General features: G+C 63.3%; 1 protein-coding gene across 1 annotated transcript; it reads right to left on the bottom strand.

Moving 5' to 3' along the window:
- Positions 1-12: 12 nt before the first annotated feature.
- Positions 13-22,122, bottom strand: ADGRA2 (adhesion G protein-coupled receptor A2). The gene is made up of 19 exons (XM_040618055.1): positions 21,892-22,122; positions 13,346-13,417; positions 9,062-9,133; positions 8,886-8,957; positions 8,502-8,573; positions 8,234-8,397; positions 7,944-8,157; positions 7,327-7,491; positions 6,530-6,731; positions 6,290-6,439; positions 5,995-6,156; positions 5,508-5,717; positions 5,231-5,432; positions 4,773-4,981; positions 4,517-4,644; positions 4,107-4,230; positions 3,793-3,938; positions 3,571-3,660; positions 13-3,274 (listed from the first exon to the last, which is right to left on the bottom strand). The coding sequence occupies exons 1-19, from the start codon at positions 22,107-22,109 to the stop codon at positions 2,071-2,073; spliced, it is 3,876 nt and encodes a 1,291-aa protein (XP_040473989.1). The 5' UTR covers positions 22,110-22,122; the 3' UTR covers positions 13-2,070.
- Between the last annotated feature and the right edge of the window lie 3,950 nt (positions 22,123-26,072).

Raw genomic sequence — 26,072 nt, 5'->3', positions numbered from 1 at the left:
AATAACAGTAGATCTTGGCAGACTGGCAAATCTTTAATATATTAAACAAAACATATCTGCTAGAAACATTCTATTTATATAAAAATGCAAGAAGACCCCTTTAAAGACATTTCTTTGGCATACTTTCCCCTCCCTCCCCCACGTATATTGCAAGAAGCTCTCTGTTGATATGTCATTTGCTTGTAATGTAAACAGACAAAAAAAAAAAAAAGTGTAATTAATAATACAAAGCTTTTTTATATAATACTGTCACAGTGCAGCAAGCGTATATAACAACTCAGCATCAGCAAGACCGTGTAGGCTGTGATATTGACAATAAGGATTTAAATTTATTAAATACCAGGCGCAATGAAACATGGCTTAAGCCATCGGTCGGGCAGAGACGTGGAGGCAGGCAGGGAGAGGCAGAGCCGTGTTACACCCTGGGGTGCCCCAGCCCTGCGGGGCGAGGGTTCCCCGAGGGTGGCTGAAGGTGAGACAGATCTGCTAAGTGCTTTTCCTTCCACCGGCTTCTGGCTCCCCGTTCCTGCCTGGTCCTCGCAACCCCTTGGGAGGTAGCTATATTATTAATTAAACTCATTTGCACGCAGGAGAAAATGGAGGCCCAGGGAGGCTGGGAAGGGCAGGGGAGGTAGCAGGCTCCCATCCCACCGTTACTTTTAGGGCTGGGGTTGGCATCAGCTGGGCTCAGCGCTGGACAAGGGGTGCAATACAGCCCTGGTCCAGTGTGCTGCCCTGTACCAGCATAGGGATGGGGTGCTCCTTGCCCGGCTCCAAGGTAAGCAGCCTCCTCTCCTTTTGGGAAACCTTCGAGATCTGGCAGCGGATGGCTCCCAGACCCTGCTGCTGTCTGCAGCATGGCTGTTTTACCTGCGTGCTAGAAAAAAAGGGGGGAGACTTGTTTTTAAAGTGGGAAAAATAAGTGCTTATCCAAGTTCCAGCCCTTTGAATGCATCATGTGAACTGCCCAAGGAAGTTCCCTAATTAATTGTCATCTTATCTCCCACTTGACCAGGGATGGCCCCTGCTCCCTGGTGCTTTCCTCTCATCTTACACGAGTGCGAGGCCAGTAGCTGGGGGTGGGGGGTTTCTCCACCTTCCTAAGAGCAAACCCGGGTACTTTCTGAGTGCGCATCCCTGGGCTGAGGACAAGGGCCTGCTTTGGGTCTCTGCCCATGGCTCGGCTCTTTGGTACTTTGGCAGAAAGGGTCAGTCTCGGCTCTGGCAGCGGCACAGCTCCGCCAGCCCACCCCATTGCATAGCTTATGCCTCCGAGGGCTTGGGAGCCTTTCCTGGCTGGGATTTTAGTGTCTGGCATTAACACAGTGCAGACAATCACCTCACCTTGGAGCTGAGGCTCCTTTTACCTTGTGCTTGCTTTGCAATATGGCTTTTGCTTTGGCAGCCGCCTAACCCACGGGGCTAAACGCTGGCATCTTAACACAAACGGATAAAAACTTTTGCATGTAAAAACATTCCAGACGGAGAAGCTGCTCTCTGGCTTGCCCAGCAGCAGCTTGCTCAGGCTGGGGTCGCACGAACATCGGTGCTACGGTGCCTGTACATAAAGGGCACTTGGTGTGGTCCCCTCAGCGGGAGTATTGCAGTCGTGGCACGAGCGGGCTATTGCCAGAGCACCCGCTCCTGGAGAACACTGGTCGGTAACGAGGCACTCTCATCACTTACTGATCTGTCTATACATATATACATTCAATAATATAGCTTTGAAAAATAGACATTTGTTTCCTCTGTATATTATAAAATAGTATTTAGGATCAGTCTCAAGTGACATGCAGGAGCCGTTAAGGTACAGCTGCAATTCAGGCTGCTGGAGAGCAAGGATTGCCTTTCGCCTGGGGGCCCCGGCACCGCTGCGGGAAGCTTTGACCCTCCTCGGGGGGATGGGTGGGCCTGGCATCACCCTCCACCCGGGGTGAGCTGGAGCCCCCAGCCCCACTAGTGCACGTGGTGATTCCCACAGTGTCACCTCACGGCTGCCCCGAGCGGCTCCAGCCACGGCTCCCGAAGGAAAATGCTGCGGCGCTGTGGCCATCCAGTCCTTCCCCACCTTTACACGGTGGTTTCGCTCTTCCAGAGGCCTGTCTTCATGCCGGCCACGCTGTCGGCACTGGCCAGGTTGACGTCGTACTTGCTGCCCTTGAGGCCGCCGTTGTGGCTGGCCACGTTGAGCGGGTAGGACCGGCGCTTCGCCTCCTTCTCGGCTGCGCTGGCTTGCCGCAGGTTGTCCCTGCTGGCGCTCCTCCGGCGAGCCTCGGCGAAGTCGGGTGCCCGCCGTCCACCGTCGCTGCCTTCTGAGTGGCTGGGTGCCATCTCCCCGTCCTGGGGGGCCCGCGGCCCCCCGCGGCCACTGCTGATGGGGCTGTTCCTGCTGCTGTGATAGCTCTCAGAGTGGCTGTTGTGGAGGCTCCCGCTCTCGCTGGAGGGATGCTCCGAGGAGGGGCCCCGCAGCATTTTCAAGCGGTGGTGCTTCCCGTCCCGGCACTGCTTAGTTCTGCCGCGGTGGTTCCTGCGGCCGTGGAGGTTGCTGGCGTGCCTGCCAGCACTGGCCGTCCTGCTGTCGGCGGTGTCCGGCTCCGGGCAGGTGGCTGGGTGGGCGTCCGCCTGGCTCTGGGCTACCTGCAGGTTGGTGAGCTTGCAGCGGCCCCCGGCCGAGCCGGCGCTGCTGGGTGAGGAGGAGGAGGCACTGGAGCGAGCCGCCTCCGGGTCGCAGCCGATGAAGACCTGCGAGCCATCCTCCGGCACCAGCCCGGGGTGGACGTACGCCTGCATGGGCAGCGCGTTCCTGTAGGAGGGGCAGCAGGAGAACCAGGAGCTGAGGACGTCCCGGCGCCGGATGCAGTGGTGGATGAAGATGAAGAGTCCCAGCGCCACGGCGGTGACGCCGTAGAGGCAGCTGAAGACAATGTTCAGGTACCAGCGCTGGGACACGGCCATGGCGCCGAATGTCCACAGGGCGATGTACAAGGCGTGGGTGGTCACCAGCGCCCAGAATTGCACCTGCAGAGAGTAGATGCCATCTGTCTCAGGGCAGGGTGGCCCCGAGTTCAGCGTGACGGAGATGGACCCGGAGTCTGTCAGGAGGTCACTGGCACCCCCCAGCTGCGGCGGTGGCTCCAGTGGCTCGGGGACATCTTTCCGGCGTGACGGTCGGAGGCTGAGCCCGGCGCAGAGGAAGTAAATCCAGGTGACGAGCAAGATGAAAGCCACAGGGACGTAGAAAGCCCCCAGGCTGGGCCGCCACACCAGCCAGCAGCTGTGCGGGAGGAAAGGAGCGCTGATGAGCAGACCCGGGTGCCTGCGCATGTGTTGTGGTGCTGCGATGCTCAGCACCCTGGCCGCAATGGCACGGGCTCTGTGGAGGCCTGCTGGCTGCCTGGCTGGGGTTTTTCCCTAACATATGGATACTTTTGGGACAAATCTCACCAGTCTTGCCCCAGCTTGCCCAGAGTCCTGGTGCTGCCCAGAGTCCTGGTGCTGCCAGTTCCCATGCCCCAGTGAAGGGAGGCTGCCCGTTTGGGGAGGAAGGCACGGTTGAGCAGAGGCACTTACTATGGGTTGTTGTCATGGTAGTTGTGGATGTTGACGGCCGCCGTGATCCCGCAGATGATGAGGGGGATCCCACCAGCGATCAAGTAGAACCTGCACGGGGGAGACAGCGTCACCGCACGCCTGCGGTGAGCCCTCGGCACAGCCACGGGCAGGACGGGCTTGTAGGGCAGAGGAAGCCCCCCCCAGCTCCCCGTTCCCCCCACGGGGAAGGGGTGTTTGTACCGTAGCATGGGGCTGGGGGCTGGCTGGGACATGTCCCCATCTGGCTGCTGCGGTGCCTTCCAGGTCGCCTCCTTGTAGAGCACTCTGGCCTTCACTGCCATCCACAGCAGGGTGGAGAGGGAGGAGTAGTGCAGGATGATGCCGACCTGCAGGAGAGGGGCAATGGGTGGGCAGGCGGGTGCTGCAGGCACGGCTGCGTCCCCGCCGTCACCATCCTGTGGGTCTTGGCAGGGTGACACCTCACTGTGCCAGGCTCAGCGGCCCTGGGGGCGGCAGCAGGGCGCAGGGGCCCTCCCCTCGCCCCCGGTACCTACCGCTTGGCACACAATCAGGTAGCCGGTGAGGGTGATGCCTCCGGCAAAGACGGCGGCCGTCATGGCGATGTGGAAGCAGAGGTTAAGCAGCATGTGCCAGCCCTTCCGCGGGATGAGAATGGTGCTGGGAGAGAGGCACAGCGGGCACCCATGAGCTCCTGCCCAGCCCCGAGCGGGACAGTTATTTACAGCACGCGAGAGCCACAGCTCCCGCAGCGCCCATCCTGCCCCCGCTGCTGCGGAGGGATGCTCTGACACAGCCTGCCCCGGCCAGGCAACGGAGCAGGCCTGACAGAGAAGCCGTACACGTAAGTGTACACATAAGCTGCTCCAGCTGCCCGGAGACACCACCCAGGTGCAGCCCCTCCAGCCACCGCGCGGCCGAGGCCAGCGCCAAGGCGCCCGCTCACCCGTGGTTGACGATGTAGGTGATGATGGTGGTGAAGAGGCAGAGCAGCAGGATGGCCGTGCAGGTGTACATGGCCGGGTGCAGCACCTCCACGGCCCCTCGCGCCTCGCTGGGGAAACCGCTCAGCTCCTGCGCAGCCCAGCACAGCCCGTCAGGCCCTGCACCACCCGTCCCCATCCCTCCGCACCACCCGCCCGCAGCGCCCAGGCTCCGCACCCCTCGGGCAAGGACCCCAACCCATTGCTCACCCCACCTACCATGAGCACAGCCACGTTGCTGAGGTGCCGGCAGTGCAGGGAGGTGACGTTGGGCTCGCGGGCGGCCAGCTGGCAGCCCTCGGCGCTCCAGCCCCCCATGCCCTCCAGCACCTCGAAGTTCCAGTATGCGGCCACTGGGTCTGCACCCTCCCCAGGGTGCCGCAGTGACACGGCCACTGGCTCTGACAGGTTTCCCACTCCGCAGCCATCTGCAGCAACGGAGAAACCTGGTCAGCAGGACATGAGCCACCCCTCCACCTGCACCCCAAAAGGGGCTGGACACGGGGGCCCCCCACACTGCATCCCATGGGCACGTTGCCACCTCCCCGAGGACCCCCAGGGATGGCTTCGCACTGCAGGAGCACCAGGGCAACACCCCAGGGAGCCCCACGGAGCTCCATCCCCCAAGAAAAGCCCCACACAGGGCACCCCAAGCCCCCCAGACATGCAGCCCTTACAGGTCCCGGCGTAGATGACTGGTGTGGCCACGCTGCGGCGTTTGCCGTCATCAGCCAAGCGGGAGGAGTTGCCGGTGCTGCAGAAGAGCTTGCCATTGCGGAAGACCAGCAGCTGGAGCTTGCAGTCGGCCAGCGGCGCAGCCGGGACGGGGCTGGCGAAGAGGCTGGGTGGCAGCTGGATGGAGGCCAGGGCGATGCTGTTCTGCGGGCAGACGGTCACTGGTGAGCAGGGGCTGAGCCCACCCCAGCACCCGCCCGGCCCCTGGCGTACCCGTACCTTGATGTGGAAGCTGGTCAGGGAGACGTTGGGGCGTCCCGTGGTGCAGCGCAGCCTCAGCTGCTGGTCGGGCGTGGGCTCGGCCCCCCGCTCGGCTGGAGGGGGACGCCCGGCGAGGACCCCGTCCCGCCGCTGGAAAGCCACGCAGCTCAGCCCCACGTAGCTCTCAGGCTTCACCACGTACGCCTCGAAGGCGATGTTGCGTGAGTTCTGCCAGGCACAGCACCACAGGGCATCAGCCCTGGCATGGCCAGAGACCCCCGGCATGGGCAGAGACCCCTGGCACTTCCAGAGAGACTCCCAGCCTGGGCAGAGACGTCTAGTGTGGCCAGAGACCCTCAGCATGGCCAGAGAGACCCCTGGCAATGGCCAGAGAGACCCAGCGTGGGCAGAGACCCCCTAGCACAAGCGGAAAGCCAACCCAACCGCTCCTCCTCCCTCTTCAGCCCCCCACCTCCAGGCAGCCCCCCCTTTGCCCCCCACTCACCACCGCCATGTGCTGGGAGTTGCTGCTGAGCGTGTGGGCGGCAATTTTCTCCAGGGAGCGGACGATGCTGGTGCAAGCCTTCTCCTCCTTCTGCGACATCCACAGGATGTGGTCGTCCACCAGCATGATGTTGCTGGCCATCTCCACAATCACGTCCGTCAGCTGCGAGGACAGTGAGCGGCTCCACAAAGAGCTACTGCTGTCCCCAGCAGCAAACACCCCAATTCATGCTTTTCCACCGCAAAAACACCCGGCAGGGCTGGGGCAACCAGGAGACAGGAGCAGCACTCGTTACCTGCTTGATCTGGTCCACGTAGCCAATAAATTTCTCTATCATTTGTGCCACGTAGAGGACATCAACCATGTCCGAGAAGTTGGCTGCCTCGGCCGTGTAGACGCGGAGCTGGTGAGCCAGGGTCAGGGCATTGGAGGCATTGATGGGCATCTGCAGAGCGGCACGGCCACGGTGGGGTGACGGTCACCGGCTGCACCAGCCCCCTGGGCACAGCCGAGCCCCCCCCGGTCCCCGGCTCACCAGCACAAAGGTGTAGAGGACGCGGGTGATGTCATTGGTGTAGAGGCAGTGGGAGTAGTCACCCTCCTCCCAGCGCCCGGTGCGGTCGCAGCGCCGCCATGCCTGCTTCTCCGCCGCCGCACCTGCGCCCGCCGGCCCCGTGGCGAAGGGGTACTGCAGGCAGGGCTGGTAGGCGGTGATGCCTGCCAGGGTGCGGGGCCACCTGCGGGCGCAGGCACACGGTGACCATGGGGCACCTGCCACCAGCAGCCCCCTCCCCAGCCTGCTCTCCCCGTGCAGACCCCACCCAGCACCATACCACGGCCCACGGGCACCGCAGCCCCCAAACCCCCGCAACAAGCCCCTGCCCCCCTTTGGCTCTGCAGGGACCGGGGGTGATGCTCCCCAAAAAGCTGCCGCTGCCCCCTCCAATCCCAAATCCCGCTCAGCTTAGCACAGCACAGAGGAAAGCAGTGGGTGATGGAGGGGCACCACTAATTTAAGCCACATTGACTGTACCAGTAATTTATATTCATAACGGCCCCACCGGGGTTACGGCGGGCGCCCGGAGCCTTTTGTCTCGTGCCAGAGAAATTCCAACACCTCTGCTGCTGGAGCCAGGCTGCGCCGCCGGCACGGGAAGCCCTTCAAAAGAGCTCGTGCTCCCTGCGGCCGCTAATCGCTACCAGACTGCCGGTCACCTGCGGCGAGCCCCCCGCCCCGGCACACACCGCTCACGCTGTACGTGGCACACACCACGTGCACTCCCTGTCCTGACGTGGCACCTGGCCCATGGCCACACCACTGCTGGCCCCTACCTGAAGTCCCCGCGGTTGTTGGTGACCCGCTCAGCAGGGCAGTAGGATGCGGAGGTCTCCAGCACCACGATCTCCACCTTCTTGCTGACGTTGCCCTGGGAGGTGGAGACGGCACACTCCCACTCGCCGTTGGCAGAGATGTGGATGTTGGAGAGGATGAGCTCGCTGTGGGCAGAGGGGACAGGCTGGCACAGAAGGCCTGCCCCACGGGAACCCGCCACAGCGGTCCCTCAAGCTTGGGGGCATGAGGACACACACCACCAAGCACAGAAGGTGCTCACATTTGGCATCCCACCCATGGCACTTGGTACCCAAAAACCAGCAAGCCCTGTGGCCATGAGTGCCTGTCCCCATCCTCGTGTTGTTTCCACCATCATCCCCACCTCATCTCCATCCCCATCCCCATTATGTCCCCATCTCATCTACATCCCCATCTCATCTCCATCCCTGTCCTCCTCATCTCATCTCCATCCCTGTCCCCATCCCATCCCTGTCCCCATCCCATCTCCATCCCTGTCCCCATCCCATCTCCATCCCTGTCCCCATCTCTATCTCCATCGCATCCCTGTTCCCATCTCTGTCCCTTCCCCATCTCCATCCTTGTCCCCATCGCCAACCTGGTGATGAAGGTGCAGTCATGGATCAGGCTCTCCTCCACGATGACACCCGTCCGCTCGTCCTCCTCCACCGGCTCACGGTTGTGGTACCATCGGATCTGGGTGCTGTTGTCCAAGTAGGTGGCGGTGCACTGGAAGGGCAGCCGGTCGCCCTGGAAAACCACCTGGCGCAGCGATGGGATGAGGTGGTGGGTGTGCAGCTCCGGGGCGCCCGCTGCGGGGGATACAGCCGGCCGGGTGAGCCCGCGCCCCCGCCTGCCGCCGCCGCCCCCGCCCCGGCCCCGGCTCACCGCAGCGGAGCTGGCTCTCCCGCGCGCTGCGCAGTGGGAAGGCGTGGAGGTGCCGGGGGTAGACGCACGCCGTCCGCTCCGAGATCTGCGCCGAGCGGTTGCGAGCCCAGGGCAGCACCCAGCGCAGGTTGCAGTCGCACGTCAGGTACTCAGTGGCAAAGTCCCTGCAAGGGCCGGTGTCACGGGGTGCCCGCGGGGTCATGCCATCAGCCCCGAGACCCTCTGGCAGGGCCCCCCTGGCTGTTGAAATCCTGGGGCACAAACTCACACGACTTTCAGGGAGGGGAGCTCGTTGAAGACGCCGGGCGGGAGGCTGGAGAAGATGTTCCCAGACATGTTCCTGCAGGACAGGAGAGAAGGGTGGCGTGGAGGGGACCGGGGACCTGCTGGGAGAGGGAACACCTCCCAGGCCCCTCGCTGTGCCTGTACACTCCACCACGGCACCGGCCGAGGGTGGGCATGGGGTAGCCACAGCCTGACGAGCCCCCACGCTGGGCGGAGGCAAAGGGTAGGTGGCATCCTTGGGATGTGGCATAGGGAGAGCCTTGGGATGCAAAACTGCCAGCGATGCCCCAGGGCAGGGGACAGCCCCGGGGGCTCCTTGTGAGCCAGGGAACAGGGCTGGCCAGGGCATCCCCAGGGAGCTACTTACAGCCTGAGCAGGTTGGGGAGCCCCTGGAAGACGCTGGCACTCAGGCACCCAATGCGGTTGTTGGAGAGGTCCCTGCAAGGCAAGCGGAGGGGCCATCAGGGCTGGGGACGCCCCGCTGTCCCCGCTCCCCCCTGGGCTGGTCCCAGGCTCCCTGCGGGGGCTGCACTGGCACTTACAGACGTTTCAGCTCGGGGAGGCCAAGGAAGGCGCCCGGCTGGACCGTGCTGATCAGGTTGTTCTTCAGGTCCCTGCAGGGAGACAGACACAGAGCTTGGGGGGAGCCTTGTCTGCAGGAGACACAGCGCTGTGGGGCCGAGGGCATGAGCGCACCCCGACCCACCCCCAGCTCCCATCTCCCACGCATGGGTTCCTCAGCCGCCCCAGGTGCTGGAAACTCCCCTGCAAGAGCCTCATTAGCAGCTTTCCATCCCATTTCCCGCTCGTTATCTCTCCAAAGGGCGCAGGGAAGGTGTGAGGCTCCCCGCTGCTCAGGGGGGGATGCCAGCCCCTCTGCACGCCCTGGCGCGCTGTGGAGCATCGCATGCCCATGCACGCTGGTGGTGGCCACCGTCCCCTCCTGTACATTGTTTCTGGAGCAGCCATATCCCGGCGGGTTATCTCCTGCACGCGGGATAAGAGCACATCGCAATTGCCAGCACGGCCCCAGAAGGGCTCTGCAGCCCTCAGGAAGCTCATTTGGGTTATTAGCCTGATTGGAGGCACGTATCTAATCAGAGGCGTGTGCCGGTGTGGGGTGGCTGCTGGCACGGTGGGGTGCGCCGGTGGCATCGGCCGCTCCATCCAGCCCTGGGACCGGCGAGGTGGTTCCTGCCGAGCACTGACGCTGGCCGGGAGAGGAAATGGGATCCATATGGCAATGCCGTGTTTATTTATAGCAGTCTCCACGGTGCTCGTTGCCGGATCGCCTGCTGCTCCACGTGCGGCCCTGGGGACACCCATGAACCACAGCCCCCGTCTGAAGGCCACAAGCTGGTGCGCAGGACGGGGGAGCGGTGCAAACCCTTCCGGCAGATCTGGGGGTGCAGGCAGGCATGGGGGTCGCACCGGTGAGACACGAGGGGAGGGAGAGGGAACCCGGGCGGCGCTGCCTGCACACTGCAAACGCATGGACGTGCTTTGCTCCCAGACCAAAACTCACTCCAGTGACTTCAACAGGTCCCCTGCTGACCCCAAATGGGCAGGGCTCGCGGCAGGGGGACACGGCCCTGTGGTGGACCCCAGGGAAGGGAAACACGATGTGATGCCTTCCCGGCCGGCATCATCCCAGCCCCGCTTGGCTGCTGCACCAACTGCCCATGCCGGCCTCCCTCAACAGGGAAAAGGTGTCCTGGCAGCTCCGATGGCCGGGTGCCCCGACAGGGGGTGCGGGCAGGGTGCGGGCAGGATGCGGGCAGGGGTGCACTGGGGCCAGGTGAGCGCCGGTGCTGAAGGAACAGCTCCGCTCACCTGCACCGTCACCTGCACCGTCACCTGCACCGTCACCCACCGCACCAGCAGCCGCCCCGCAAACACCCACCCAGACACACCAATGGCGACCACCAGCCCCACCCCCGCTCCCTGCCAGGGCCCAGCCAAAGATCCCAAGGACCCCCAGCCCCTCAGACACCCCCTGGCACACACCCCTCGCACAGCCCGCAGCAACCGAAACGTCAACTGCCAAAACTCAGCGCCGCAGGCTCTGGCCGGCTTTGCAGCTGGGGCTGGGGGCTTCCAGGGACCACCGGCCAGGGATGGGACCCACCGGGGGCCATGCTGGGCCCCGGGGGCGCACGGCCAGCCCACGCCTGGCGCTGCGGGGAGCCTTCCTCGCTCAGTCACTTCCTCCCCGCTGGCCAGGGGCCCGGGGCTGCTGCTGCTGATTTATGATAAGGCTCTTCTCTCCGCACTGCGGTTGTTTGCCTTCGCGTTTCCGCCGGTGCCGAGCCCCCTCCTCCCCCTGCCCCGGTAGGGTGACATGCTGCAGGCACGAGAGCCAGCAGCGGCACAGCGCCACGTGTGCATGAGGACCCCCCACTGCCACATGTACATGGGGACCCCCCTGCCACCATGTGCATATGGGGACACTGCAAACCAACTGCCTCCTTCCCTGAAGCAGCGAGCCGCAATGCACGCAGCAAACCCTGGCACAGAGGGTCTGATCCAGCCCGGTGCGGCCGCAAGGAGCCCAGCACCCCGGGGCTGAGCCCACAGCCACACAAGCACCCACCACAGCCTGGTGTAGACAGGCGGGTGGACAGACTCCATCGCCGCCACTGTCACCCGGCTGAGCCCCGTGGCAGCCCACAGACCCAAGGGGGGGGGCACTGGCCCCAGCGGAGGGCAGGACGTTCCCAAGCGGGGCTGCGCTAATGAGCGTGGCCGCCCTGGCTGCATACCGGTCCTGCTCAGACTCATTAATCTCATTACGCCGCTACAAATCACCAGAAATGCCAAGCTGCAAGCCTGGAGGGGTGGTGGTCCGTGGGGGCACCCTGCACACCACTGAGACCCTGGGAACAGGTTTCCCCCCTTCTTGTTGGGACACCAAAGCACCCATGGTGGGCAGGCAGGGACCCCATGAGCCCCAGGACAAGAAACAAGGGGCTCCGCAGCCCCCCACCATGTCCCCACCGTGCCAGCACTGTCCCTCCATGGGGCACGTCTGCATCGCGGCCCCAAACCGACCCGATGAAAACAATTACGGCTCATGTCGAGAGCAATCAGGCGCGGCACAGCGCGATGCTGGCTGGCCCGGGATGGGGGAGCGCTGCCCACGGCCCCCCCCGACGTGCTGGTGCTCCCTCTCCAACCCGCGCACGGTTTCGGCACAGCAGAGGTGAGCGGGAGGTGACATGCGGTGACAGCGCTCCCAGAGCACAGAGACTTTTCCAGGGACCCTGGGGGCTACAAAGCCATGGTCCCCCCCAAGGTGCCAGCCCCCCAGCTCTGATGCTGCCATTCCTGGGAGCGCGGCACCCGCGGCGGCCCCAGCTGCTCCCTGCCCGTGTGCATGTTAATCCCTCCCGTTAATGAGAGCTCGGAGCTGGGAGCAGGAGGAGGTGACCCCACGCCTTGGAACCGTGCTGGGAGGACTCAGCCAAGCGGGACTGCAGGGACCCAGGGTCCCCGGGGTGACTGCTTCCTGCTCACCCCGAAAACAGCCCCTCAGGGACTTCCACGCCTTTAAAATCCCAAACCAGCCCCAGCACCAGGCACTGAACGCTCTGGCATGCCTGTGCCACACCGCAGCGCCACGCACCCCAACTGCAGTGCCGTGCACCCCGCTCGACACTGTGTACCCCACGCACAGCACTGTGCCCCCAGCGCTGCCCAGAGGATGGCACCCACCGGGCGCTGCATGCTCCAGAGCGATGCCACGAGCGGGCACTGTGCACCCCCTGCCCAGCAGCCCCCGTCGCCTCCGGAGCAGCTGGGCTCCGCTGCAGACTGGGGCAGGTGCACACAGTGTAACTCGAACAAGACCCACGTTAATAAACGCTTCCTTGTTGGGGCTAATGAAACGCAGGTGGTGTGGGTCCCGCTGCCCCTGGGGAGCCCCCGCGAGCCCCCCAGCCGGTAGGGCCATTGTTGTGGGGCTGTGCCAAACCCCTGGCAGAGCTCTAACCCTCCTCAGACCCGCCACTGACCAGATGCAGTGGTGCGGCTGCAGGGTGGCACTGGCAGCACCTGCCCTGGTGGGTCCCCAAGCCCTGTGTGCTGCCTGCCCTGCCTGCATCCTCTGCTGCCCGCACCTCCCTGCTGCCCCTGCCACCCGCCCCCTGCCCCTCTGCATCCAGAGCCATGCCCTGTGGGAAAATACCAGGCCAGGCGCTGCGGGGCAGGGACCCACCGCCCAGTGGCAGGGGACCCCACAACTGCGGCCCTGGTGCCAGCACCACGTGCCGCAGAGGATGCCCAGCGCAGAGGCCCACCAGCAGCTGGGCCACCATCCCAACGGGGCAGCATCCCGCAGCGGGAGCCCGCTCAGCCCCGCTCGGCGCAGGAATGCGTGAGACCCTCACGGGGCCGTGGCGGGGAACAAAACGCCCTCAGTGCGCCGGTCCCCATTCCTGCATACCTACAGATCAAACCCATATGGGGGCCATAAATCTCCCCTTATTACAGCTCCCTCCATAGAGATGCCTTTCATGAAGAGATAAGAAAGTTGACTTTGTTCGGGGGGACAATGTTGCTTTTCATACCGGCCCTCACGGAGCGTGGCCCCCCCGGTGCCTCCTGCCCCGGCACAGCTCCCGGGGTCCCTGGGATGCCGTGGGTGCCAGCAGCCAACCCTGTGCCCCAGTGCCGGCCCTGCCGCAGCAGCCGGCAGCGGCATCAGGAGCAGGACCTGTGCAGTGCTGCCCGCACCGGCCCCACTCGCACCCATGGAAGCCCTGCCGGCACCGCGCTGCTGTGCGCCCCTCCAGCCCCGACCCCCCAGCCGCCCACCGGGCACTCACAGCTTCTCCAGAGCCCACAGCCCGAAGAAAGAGCCATTCTCCAGCACGGTGATCTTGTTGTTACTCAGCAGCCTGTGGGAAGAGCAGAGGGAAAGGCAGCCCTGTTACTCGACCTGCTGGGCAGGAGGTCCATGTCCCGGCGACCTGCGGGGCTGGAGGGGGAACAGGGATGGCAAGAAGCGGCAGCCCCAGTTGTGCCGCCGAGGTGGTGATGGTGAAGTCCCAAGGACAGGCTTGCATGGCCAGGTGGGGACATGGGATGTGACACCTGTGCTGGGATGCCATGCCATGGTCCATGCGTATGGCAGCACCAGGATGGAGGCGCCTGGGACCGTGCTGGCTCTTGGGGTGTCGCTCCTGTACCTTGGCCTGGGTGTAAGGAGCTGCATGTGTGGGCAACGAGATCCCCAGCCCAGCAACTGCACCGAGAGGCACCCTGAGGACCTGCAGCCAGGTGAGGACCCCGCGGCACCCCCAGCTCTTGCCCCCCACCAGCCTGATCCCCTCCAGTCACTGCATTGCAGCCATCCTGGGGGCCTCCCAGCACTGGGATTTTATCCCAAAATAAAGAGCTTTCCTGACCAAAGGGGCCCTTGTGAGGTGACAGGAGAGGGAGGGGGGCACAAGCATCCGACAATTCAGCCAGGAGCTCATTAAAGCACATCAGTAGCAATTAGCAGAGCCAGACCGCAGCCTGGGGACAGGAGATGGCTCTGGGGACCAGAGGTGCTTCCCTGGAACTCCCAGGCAGACGCGTGGGCACCGGCAACGTTCCCGCTGGCAAACGTGACCCAAGAGCAGAGTGGGGGCAGGCAGCAGCGGGGGCCGAGAGGGCACCCTGGAGCCCTGGCCAGGGGCGAGGCGAGGGGAAAAAAGGGCTCATTGAGGGCCGGAGCCGGGGCTGTTTACACACGGGCGGGCTCTGCCGCCGGGCTGAATGGTGGCTGTGTGCTGCAGAGCTCCATCCCCTCCAACACCGGCCTGCAGCACCCGTCGGCATCGCCCGGCTCTCCCTGGCCAGGCTCCCGCGCCGGGGCTGCCCCAGCAGCGGGCGGGATCGGGACCCCGCACGGGGGCTGCGCTGCAGCGGGGGTGGCTGGTGGGGAGGGGGGCAGGCGATGCAGCACCCCCGTCCTGGGCCGCATCCTGTGCTAATGAGGAGCTGCCACCGGGCACCGCCGTGGCCGCGGGGCCCTGCGACCCGGCTGGCAGCGGGGATCGGAAGCGTCCGGCAGCCCCGACAGCCTGCAAATTGCTTCCACACGCCGACGGCCGGAGCTGCCGCAGCCGGGGCCACGTCTCGCCCTTTCCTCCCTGCGGGGACCACGCTTTGGCAGGGCTGGGCTCACCTCAGCACCAAGCACTGGTGCTGGCCAACAGCAGCCCTGGGACCCTGCCCGGAGCTGGGGGCAGCAGGGATGCTTCCCGCATTGCTCCCCGGCTCTGGGGCACGGCAGCCCCACGGCGCACCTCGATTCCCCATCACAGTGCCGGCAGGGACTGTTGCTCAAGGCCATGCCGGCCCCAATGGCTCCAGAAGGTTTTAATTCCAGCAGCAGCAGATTTCACAACCCGGCAAAGCCTTCGCAGGCTGCGCGCGCATGGGGGGACCTCGGGGGCTCCCTGCTAGAGCTAGGGCAAGCAGAACCCCCTGCCTCAGGGAAGCATGATGGACCCTGCCACAACAGCCCTTGGGGCTGCATGAGCTGCAAGTGCAGAAAATGGACAACTGCATGAGACCCCGGTCTCAGACCTCCCGGCCCACAGTGCCAGGGGGTCCGTGGCATGACCAAGGACACATGCAGCCTCTGGGCAGAGATGAGCCAGGCACCCTGGGCGAGCCGGACCCGGCCATGCTGGAGCCTCCCAGGGCAGAGGGATACAACCACAGATGTGCCACCAGCACAGTGGGCAGAGAGCAGGCAGCTGCCTGCACCGGAGGCCAGTGCTGGAGAGCTGCACCCAGCTAGGAGCGCAGTCCCCTGCCACCCCCCAGGACTGAGCCCCGGTGCCGGGGATGCTCGCTTTGTTCGCAGACCCCTGGGACCATCTGCATCTCTGCCATAAAACCAGCGCTCCCCGCCTTAAAAGGCAGCATCCCGCGCCCCGATGGGATCAGCCTCCCCTGTGATCTGCAGCCAGGCAGCCGGGCCAGCAACCCACCCGCCGACAGCCGGGAAAGCAGCCACAGGGTGCCCTCCTCGTGGGATTCAGGGCAAAGCCACCCCTGGAGCCACCAGCCCCTTGGGACCAGCCATCGGGGAGCGCAGGAATGGCTGGGACCCTGACATGGCGCGGGGGCACCCTGAGCCACCGGCACTGCCCACCCGTGCCGTGCTTGGAGTCTGGTTTCCCTTTCCTTAAGGAAAAGAGGTCCCCGACCAAAAGGAGTGTTTGGCACACCAAAACCGCACGGACAGCAACGACTTGACTGAAAGTTCTCTCCCTCATAAAACATTTTCTGGGTAGCGATCCTGGCTTTTCTTTTCCCTGCCTTGTAGAAGCCAGCCGGGTCACGTTCCCCTGTTACAACTCACATCCTCAAACACGGTTATATTTTGTTTTCTCTAGTTTTATGGATATTTTGTTCCAAAAATTTTTCTGTTTTGTTTTTTTTCCAGGAAGTTCTCATCAGGCTCCACGGGACTTTCCGTTCCCGTGCGTCCGCAGGCAGCAGAGTCGTGTGCAGGTCTCTGGCACTATCCCCTTACAGAAAATTTACTGAGAAACCCTAAAATACAACAAAGTGTCCCTGAGAGGCCACCCCAACCCAGCACAGGGGGGTCACAGGCGAGCAGCCCCCAAGCCCCACTGGGGCAACAGGACCCCTCATTAGGACCCCGTCCTCGGCACGTGGGACCGGACCTGAACCCCTTGGCTGGATTTCAGAGCCCAAGGGCTGCCCCTGTTCTTGTTCTCAGCTGGGAGGGGAGATCGACCGGGGGGGAAAGGGGATGGGGGGCTGGACGCAAACCCCGCTGCTGCCCCGCAATCGCCCTGGCTCGCCGTGGCCAAGGTGGCTGTTGCCACCGGCAGGCTGGGGAGCATGCCGGTCTGGGGTCACGGCAGCTCTCCGGATACTCCCTGAGGTCTGTGTGGGGCTGGGGGTGCAGAGGGGATGCGGTGCCCCCATGTCCCAGCCATCCGCAGGCTTGGCAGGCCATGAAAGCACAGCTGTGCTCCTCCAGAGCCGCTGCTCGGCTGTGCCTTGGCTCCAGCCCAGGCTGGGACTCCTCACCTCAGCAGCACTGGCAACATCCCGGCAAGAGGTACCCCCTGCCCCAGGCTCGGAGCGATGTGCCCAGCACAGGGCGGTGGGAAGGGCTGGGGACCCCGTGCACACCCCCAGCCCTTGGTGCCTAACCACCCTCACGCCCAAGAGCATCCTCCCAACCAAAACAGTGCCTGCCGCCCACCCAGTCAGCCCGAGACCCTCTGGTATCACAGTGCGTGGGCAGGCGGGTGGCTCCCGTCGCCTGCCAGGGACAGCCCTGCTGCTGGGACAATAATCGGCTAATTGAGCGATGGCTGGAAAAGTCTCTCTGGACAATGCAGGGATTAAGGACCAGAGCGTCGAGTCAAACGGAAACGATAGGGGGATGTGTGGTGGGGATGGGGGTGGCCGGGCAGGAGCCCCCCAGGGAGCATCCTCCCATCCCAGGGGGATACAGCCTTGGAAGGGGTGCAGCACCCTTGCTCCCACCCACCCGCACAGGGCTGTCCTCGGGGCTCAGACCCCACGAGGCTGCAGGCAGGGAGATGGAGCCATCCCTTCTCCTTCCTTTTTTTCATCTCAAAAAGAGGAGCCAAAAGCGAAAAAAACAAGATTGTTTTTTCAAGCGTGCTGGAATCCACTTGGATAAATAAGGGCTCCAGAAACTGGGCTGCTGAAACAATAAACTTCCTCTGGACCCAACCAAAAAAGGACGCGGGGAGACGGTGGCTCCTCAGCACGGGCAGCAGGGGAAAGGCAGCGGCGCAGAGGTTAATAAGGGGGGGGGGGGGGGGCTGTGGGGGTGGGGAGGCTGGCTATGCTTTGCTCTCCAAGTGCATTAATTCAAAGCATATGCTCGCAGCAGATACGGTGCAGGCTGCGCCCCGAGCACAGCTCGCTGGTTTGCAGAGGGGTTTTAGGAAAAGAGGGGCCCCGGAGCTGGCAAGAGGTGGCCGAGGGCTCCGGCACCAGGAGGGGCTCTGGAGGTGGCAGCATCCCGGGGGGGACCTTGCAGCTTCCAGCCCAACAGGGCTGGAGACCCCCGGACCTGGCAGGGGGCTCCCCCTTCCCACTTTGTTTGGGCACGGGGTGGGGGTGGTGGGGGGTGGGTAGCTCTTCCCCTCCCCACGATGTGCCCCGGGGCGTTGCCTCCAGCCTCACGTCACGCCGGGCTATTTCGGATGGTGAAAATTATTGTTCCAACCCTATGCTTTTGTTAGCACAGGAAAAATAAGCCCCGGAGAGAGGGCGAAACCTCCAGAGCCAGCACGGGGCAGCAGAGCCGGGATGCTCCGATGCACCGGGCAGCACTGTGACCCCACAGCCCCCAGAAAAACCAAACCTGCCGGAGCTGCAGCCTAATAAATAACAAATAGAAAGCTGAAAAAGGTTTGAGAAAGAAACCATCTGCAGGGCCCAGGATAGACCAGCCTTGGAGAGGGGAGTTCAAGTAGAACTGGAAATTGGTCATAAGTCAAAGCCCTCTATTCCCTGCAGACAATCTGTAATTTCAGTGCAATCAAGCTGTGCACATAAATGAGGCCTGTGTGGGGATTCCACATCTGGAAGAGGTTTGGGCTCCCGCCCGTGTGACAGTGGGGCTGGCCACGGCCGGCGCGGCTATCTGGGTCTCGTTAGGGATACAGTGCTTTTTCCATTAGGCGATTAGCACAGGGGTCAGCTGGAGGGGGAGGGAATTAAAGCCTTGTTACTACACGTCTGCAGAGCCCCGGCACCTCGCAGCCATGCTGCAGGGATGTCCCCAAGAGGTGCCAAATCCCTGACCTCAAGCCATGGGAAGACCACAGTACTGGGAAGCTGGATCATGATGGAGAGGCTGGGGAAGACCCCAGGCTGCGTCGGTGCAAGCTCTGCTGGGACAGCTGCAGCCAGGCGAGCTCTGCAGGGCTACGAGTTAAAGAGGGGTAACAACCCCACGCGTTAAGGCTGGCATCGCTCCTTCCTCCCCACAATGAGCCGGGGCCAAGAATTAACCTCTAGGTATAAAACGGTGCAGGTGTCAGAGAGCACATGCTTCGTACCATCTGCTGGGCTTGCATGGGGCTGTCACATCCCTATGAGCATCATCCTGCTCGCCAGACCCCACGCATGTCCCCGTGCTGGCTCCCTGCGCCTGCTCCGCACTGAAGGCAGTGCTTCTGCCTGCCCCGGTCCTGGCAGGCCACTCCGTGCCCGCCAGCCGCAGGTCTCCCCACGGCACGAGGTTCTCAAGTAGGACCAAAGACCATCGGGATGCGGCTGGGATGGCTGTGGATATTTAGGCAAGAACCAAAGCGCTCCATCCCCCTGTCCCGCCACCATCCCACAGCTCCAGGAGCTCCAGCACCACAGCCCCTGGCATCGCACCCACCACCAGGACGGAGCACGACCACTGGTTCCCAGCACCCGTGGCCACGCCGGGGCTGTTCCCTGCCACCGCGGCTTCCCCACATGGAGTTAATTCCTGCAGCTCCACATCTGTGGCCACTGCCTCGGCTCCCTCCCAAAGCAGCGATCCCTGATCCCTTCGAGGGGCCGAGGGAGGAGGAAGGGAGCCATGGCTCCGGCAGACGGCTCCCTGTGAGAAACCGCCACGTCCCCCGGGACACCGTGGCTGAGCCCAGTGCTGGCTGCAGGGCAGGTCCCCAGCGCCGCCGCCACCCCTGTCCCCTGCTCTGCCCCTCTGCAGGCTGCGATGCCAGCAAGCATTTCTCAGGCACAGGGGGTAAATAAGCAGCAGCTGCCGCGGATGCAGCCTAGGATTCCTTAGCGCAGGCCTAATAATTAAAGATAAATAAAGAAGTAAACCAAGAGTGTGGGAAAAAGCCAAAGGAGAGCCAGGGTGAGAGACCCACACGGCGGCAGACCCCCTCCGGCTGCCCGACCTCCTCCTGCCACCCGCGTGTCCCCAGCCATCGCCCGGGCGGCCGGAGCGGTGGCGGAGGCAGCAGCCCTCCTGCACCGGCAGCTTCTGGGAAGAGCCTCCCCCACGCACAGTGTTAGCGCTAACGCATGCCTGCTTCATGCCTGCTTCCCCGGCAGCCCGGACGAGGACTGGAACAGGCTCTGCTTTTAAGCCGTTGCTCTGCACAAAACACACCACGCGTTTCCTGCGACTGGGGCAACGGTGATGCTGAGCATCCCTGGGGCACAGCGGGGACCTGAGCATCCCTAGGGCACAGCGGGGACCTGAGCACCCCTAGGGCACAACGGGGACCTGAGCATCCCCGGGGCACACCATGGAGCCCTGCTCAGAACCAGCTCACCCGCTGGGCTCAAAATGTGGTTGTCCACAGCGGGGTGTCCCCCGAGGCACGTGCAGCCCTTGCCACGTGCCCGGGCCCTGCTGCCTCCTCTGCTCCCTGCCCACACCCCAGCGGTTCCAGGAGACGCTCCCGAAGCTGGAGCCTCTGGTTTTGATTGTTCCATCTGGAAAGGGTTTAGAATAAATCATGTTTACTGCGCGAGAGCAGAGCCCAGGGTCACCGCATATTTGTAGGTTTCTGCCTACGCCTGTAGGTTTCATGTCACGTTTTAGTGGGATCGTGTAATGCCCTAATGCTTCTGCACGGTCATTCTAGCCTCTCCAAGGAGCCAGCCCCAGCACAGACTGCTCCAAACTCCCCTGTCCCACCAGGCACAGCCCACCTTGGCTGCTCCGCCAGCTCAGGGCTGCATGGGGCTCGACTTGTGCTCAACGTTGCAGTTTACACTCGCTCACGCTGGAGAAAGCACCAGAGCAGGCAACTAACCAGACGCTTTTCCCAAATACAAATTGACAAAGGACTCAAGCGTCCCTACAAGTATTTGCAAGGGGCTGACGTACAAGAAAGGACCGAAGGAGGAAAGAAACGAAGAGTAAAGCCCACCCAAGGGATGAGTGCGACTGGAGGGCCCAGCCTCCACCAGCCCTGCAGCCCCCACCAAGGGGAGCCCAGGACACACGTTGGTGCTGTTACTCTGGTTTGATTCATGCTTTTAATAGGACCATCACACTTCAGACCCTGCTCGTGGCACCCACACAGCGCAGGCTGTATCACAGCCACACTCCACACGGGGGGATGGCAGCATCGCAGCCACCTCATTTTAACAACATTGTCACCCCAAAACTAAGACCCTTCGCAGCGAGCGGCACAGCACACGGGGAACCAAGAGATGCTTAGAAATAGCAGCGACTCCAGCACATGAGCAGCAACGCGACCGAGCGGGTTCAAGCACGGGAGAGCAGATGGGGTGAGGAGCACGGCAGCCCACAGCCCAGTCCTGCGCAGCCCCAGTCCTCCACAGCACCCAACAAAACCCACCCGAGGAGCAGGAGGAGGAGAACCAAGGCCATGAGCACACTTGCGTGGGCAGGCAGGCATGGCCACCCTCCTGGGACAGCACTCTGGGCAAAAGCGATGTTCCCTCCAGCACAGCGCTGCCGCCCTGCCCTCAAAACCAGATTTTAATTCAAACGTCTCCTCCAGAGTTATAAATAAACCCTGCAACCCGCTGCTGCAGCGAGCAGGCGTGCTGGCTGAAACCCCAACCCTCCCCAGCACCGAGGGCACGAGGAAGCTTGGAGGAAGCTTGGAGGAAGCTTTAGACGCTTTGCACAAACCCAAGACCCGTTTACGGCTCCTGATCTCTGTTCAGCAAATATTTCCAGGGAGAACAGTCACTTTCAAACAAAAACATCCTCCCCCAGCACTCCGACAGCAAATGCTGTGGAGGGAAGCATGGAGAAGGAGCTCGTTTCCTGGATTTCCAGCTCACATCCACACTTTAAACCTGTCCTGCTGTCACACCGTGGGGACAGAGGGGTCCTGTCCGTCATTTCGCCACCGCGACACCCCGCTTTAACACCATTTAAACAAAGTCACGCAGAACCCAGCAATGCTTTCGTTGCTACAGAGTCACTTACTAAATGAAGGGAAGTTACTGCTCCTGCTGGGCTCCCCGACGCTGCCGGCCTTCACCCCGTGCCCCCCGTCCCCCCCAGCACCTGCCCGCCCGTGGGAACACAGCCCCAGGCAGCGGCCAAGCGATACACGCCGGCACAGAGCGATGCGGGGGTCCCCCCGCTGCTCCCACTCCCCCGCGGCCACCAAGCGGCACGGGGTGGGCTCGGTGTGACCCACGCGTGGGCTCCCAGCCCTCTCAAGCTGCAGCAGGCTCCCGGCCGGGGCAACCTGGGGGTGCGGGGCCATGCCCGGGGAGCGATGCCACGGGACCGGGGAGCTGTACCCGGGGGAGCGGTACCCGGGGCCGGGGAGCGATGCTGGGGTCCAGGGGCAATGCCCCGCTCCGGGGCGTGGGGTGGGGGCGATGCCCGGGGCGCGGTACTCACAGCGTGGCGGTGCCGTCGGGCAGCAGGCGCGGCTCGGGCGGCGCCGGGAGCCCCCCGCCGCTGCAGACCACCCTGCGGCGGGGCGCGGCGGGGCCGCCGGGCGCCTTGGGCCGCTCGGCCGCACACTTGCAGCCCAGGCTCTGCGCGGGGCAGCTCCGCGCCGCGGCCCCGCCGCTCAGCGCCGCCGCCAGCAGCACCAGCGCGGCCGCCCGCCGCATGGCCCCGGCCCCGGGCTCCGGGCTCCGGCTCCGCGCCCGCCGCCGCCCCGCTCCCCGGGGCGGCTCCGGCGGCGCCGCCTCCCCCGCTCGCCGCGCTCCGCCGCCGGCCCTGGCACCTCCCCCGGCCCGCCCCGGCCCGCCCCGGCCCGGCCCCGCCGCGGGCACCGGCTCGCCTCCCCCCGGGGCGGCAGCCTGCGTGGGAGAGGGACCCCGCGGGGTGCCGGGGAGCCCGAGCTGCAGCCCCGCACCCGCCGGGGGGGCGAGAGGCGCCGGCTCCTCCCCGGTGCGGAGCGGGAGCCCCGGGCGCCGGCGGGGACCCCGCGAGGACACGAGCGCCGTGGGCCAGGCAGCCCCTCGCGATGGATGGCTGCGGCCCCCCGCGGGACGGGCGCGGGTCCTGTGCCCGGGGTCCTGTGCCTGGGGGTGCTGTGCCCGGGGTGCTGTACCCGGGGTGCTGTGCCAGGGGTCCTGTGCCCGGGGTCCTGTGCCTGGGGGTGCTGTGCCCGGGGTGCTGTACCCGGGGTGCTGTACCCGGGGTGCTGTGCCAGGGGTCCTGTGCCCGGGGTCCTGTGCCTGGGGGTGCTGTGCCAAGGGTGCTGTGCCCGAGGTGCTGTACCCAGGGTGCTGTGCCCGGGGTCCTGTGCCTGGGCGTGCTGTGCCCGGGGTGCTGTACCCGGGGTGCTGTGCCAGGGGTGCTGTGCCTGGGGTGCTGTACCCGGAGTGCTGTGCCCGGGGTGCTGTGCCCGGGGTGCTGTGCCCGGGGTGCTGTACCCGGGGTGCTGTGCCAGGGGTGCTGTGCCTGGGGTGCTGTGTCCGGGGTCCTGTGCCTGGGGGTGCTGTGCCCGGGGTGGCAGCATGGCCATGCCCCCCCCAGCCCGTCGGGACCCTGCACTGCAGAGGGACCGCCCTGCACAAACTCACGCAGTTCACTCCATGGTCACACAGCTCCGGCCCCTCCTGGCCTCCACTCCGCGGTTAACACTCGTCCCATCTCGCCTTCCCTGTTTGCTTCACTGGTTTCACGCTAAGTTAAATATTTTTCTTCCCGCTCCCCCCTCTCACATCCCCTCTGCCTCTTGCTCTGCCCCCAGCCCTCTCCCCCCCGGGGCTTGGGCCACGGCTCACTGCAGCTCCAAAGCAAAAGGATCAAACTAAGGCAGTGAAGTCTCCAGGACCCCGTGCCAGGGAGTAGACGAAGAGGATCACGGAAGGACGGCAAGAGATGACTCTGGGAATGCAGTTTCTCTCCAGGACCAATAGTTTCTGGAGGGGAAAAGAAATTTATTCCTTTCTGCAAATAAATGCAACTCGCTGTGGCAGTGGTCCTCGGGAAAGAGGAGATATTCATCAGCACACACACCCAAGGGGCTTCCACATGTGCTTTTGTTTGGGAGCCGAAGCAGCTCAGTTCCTGCACAACCCATTAGCCACTCCACCGGCGGTTGCCTTGGTTCTGCAGCTCTTCCCTACCCAGGCGCTCGCTGCCGCCAGCAGTCACGCTGGGGCGAGGACCGTGGCCCCCAGGGGCTCTCATGTGGCCAGTCGCACCCCCTGCAGACCTCCCATCCCCTGGCCTCGGGGATCAGCCACAGGCGCAGAGCCCTGGAGATTGGCATCACCTTGTTTAAAAGAGGACACTCAACAGTGCACCCGCATCTTCCCCTCTTTTTTTGTGTTTTTCCTTTTTTCTTTTTCCTTTTTTCCACTGAGCAAAATTTCCACTGTAGAAATTACCCTCCCGTGCTCAGCACTGCAGGATGCTGGTCCCAGATCCTGCAGCTGAAGCTGGAAGAGCAACAGGAAACCACTTGTGTCCAGTATCCGCTCAGAGATCCTGTGAGCATCTGCACAGAATGAAAGCCCTCCCCAAACCCAAAAGGGTGAGCTGTGCCTCCCTCTTTAAACACTCGCAGAAAGCGAGAGTGGTCTTCCCTCCTCCTTTGGGAGAAGATGAACCTGCAGGCTGGAGCCCATGGTTCCCTCTGGGTGTCCCCAAGGGAGAGCAAAGACCAGTTTAGACAGCAGGTAGCATGCAGCACCACGCACGCTGTGCCTGTCAGCGCAAGAGCTGGGACTGAGACACAAGGCTCCAGCAGCTCGGCCCAGCGCTGCGGTGCTGAGTGTCTGGAGGAACTCAGCAGAGCCCAGCTCGCCCCTTGCCACGGGTGGTCCCGCTGCGCTGGGGCACTCTCAACCCCGGGTTGCCCTGCGTCGCCTCTCACTGGTCCCTTTCATTTCTCCACCACAGGGAGAGCCAGGGAGATGCTCACACTCCTGTTCCTACCAACTGCAGCTCTGATAGTGATCCAAACCACAGCTACTGCCCCTCTTCTTCCCTTTCCTCGGGGTAGCAGCCCTACAGTGGGCTAGAAGTGGCCCTGGGAAACCCCAGCAGCAAGGCAAGAGCTCCTTGTGCACGGACAAGGATGGGACTTGGCATGGATCTCAGGTCCTGGAGGATGTTGGTCAATGCTGGCAGCATCCAAGGGCAATCAGAGCTCTGGAGTTGTCTCCACGACACATTGAAGCAATCAAGCCACTGTACGTGGTCTTCAGAATTTCAATCTGCTATTAAATTACCTCCAAGAACAGTCAAAACCTTGTCCAAACTAGTAACAAATGTGAAATACCCGGCCCCGGCCCGGCTACGAGGAGAGAAGCTCAAGAAACACTTCCCACATGCTTCAAGCCCGATGGAGTTCGGGTTCTTTCAACTACTTCCAAGCCCCTCTCTGTGCCTTCCCAGCCCAGACCCCTCCTGATGCCTCCTGCCTGGGAGACAACAAGGCAACCTGTCTGAAACTCCATCACCACGGACATGCCGGTGCCAGATGCCAAATCCCTGTGCCTCCTGCTCCCATCCAAAGGTAAAAATGCTCCTTAAGCACTGTAGGCACATGGCAAGACAACAAGCACACGACTCTCTAAATTCCTTTCACTGGGATCCAATAAAAACCTTGGCAGTTGCCGGCCTTCCTGCCGGAAACCTGATATCCCAGAAATAAATACGCTTTCCACTTTGAAGGGCTGCAGCGGGCTCTGCCTCGGGGTCGAGCTGCTCCTGGCTGCCCCCCACCCCCGGCTCTCACCTGCCCGCAGCATCTCCGGCCGCAGCAGGAGCCTGAAGCAGAGCAGGGAACGGACCCAAATCTACCGGTTTTCTCATGCAAACCGAGCCCCCTGCGCCTGCCCGGCCATGTATCGGGGAGCGGGTGCTTTTGTGTCCCTCCAAGCCATCCCTGCTCAGCACCCACCGCCTCCCTGCGCATCTGCGTGCATCAGCACCCGGCCTGCGCTGCCATTCAGCGGGGAGGCCAAGCTCAGCTCCAGGCACTTTGCAACACAAAGGATATTATCTGGTAAAAAATAAGTCAATGCTGGTTTTGTGGAGGAAGGGGAGTGAACTCTCCTGGACTCTCACCTAACGGGTGACCAGAGCGTGCTTTAGCACCAGTGCTTCCCTGAGGATGAGGATGGCCTCGGGCAGCCAGCCCATCTCTGCAGGAGCTAGGAAAGGAGAAGCAGCAGCACATCATCCCGTCCAGCATAATCAACAGTTTATTCCTTTTAGAGGCAGCCAAGCCTGCCCACAGATGCTCCCCAAGCCCCCAGGAAGAGTTTTTCTCCACAGCGCATGTGAAGCCCGGCTCCATGCACTGACGCAGCTCTGGCGGAGGGGTCAGCCTGTTGTGCCCCCATCCAAGGAAGCAAGGGTCACCTCGGGGGACTGCTGGGAAACCCGGGGCTGTGCCTTTGCTCCGGGGGGGCGACGACTGGCCAGCAGCAAGGGCTGTTAAGTCACGAGGGAGGAGTCATCCCTCTGGCCACAAAACAAGCCTTCGTCTGCTGGACGCATTCCTTCCAGGCAAATATTGACAGTGACATTGCTCTGAGGAGCAAGAGCACTGCTGCTTCAATAAACCGGTCAAGTGCTTTTAATAGATGTAAATAAAGCTTGTGTTG

The sequence above is a fragment of the Falco naumanni genome, chromosome 19, assembly GCF_017639655.2.
Source record: "Falco naumanni isolate bFalNau1 chromosome 19, bFalNau1.pat, whole genome shotgun sequence".
In the NCBI taxonomy this organism is placed as follows: domain Eukaryota; kingdom Metazoa; phylum Chordata; class Aves; order Falconiformes; family Falconidae; genus Falco; species Falco naumanni.
This window is presented reverse-complemented; position numbering and strand designations above follow the sequence as displayed.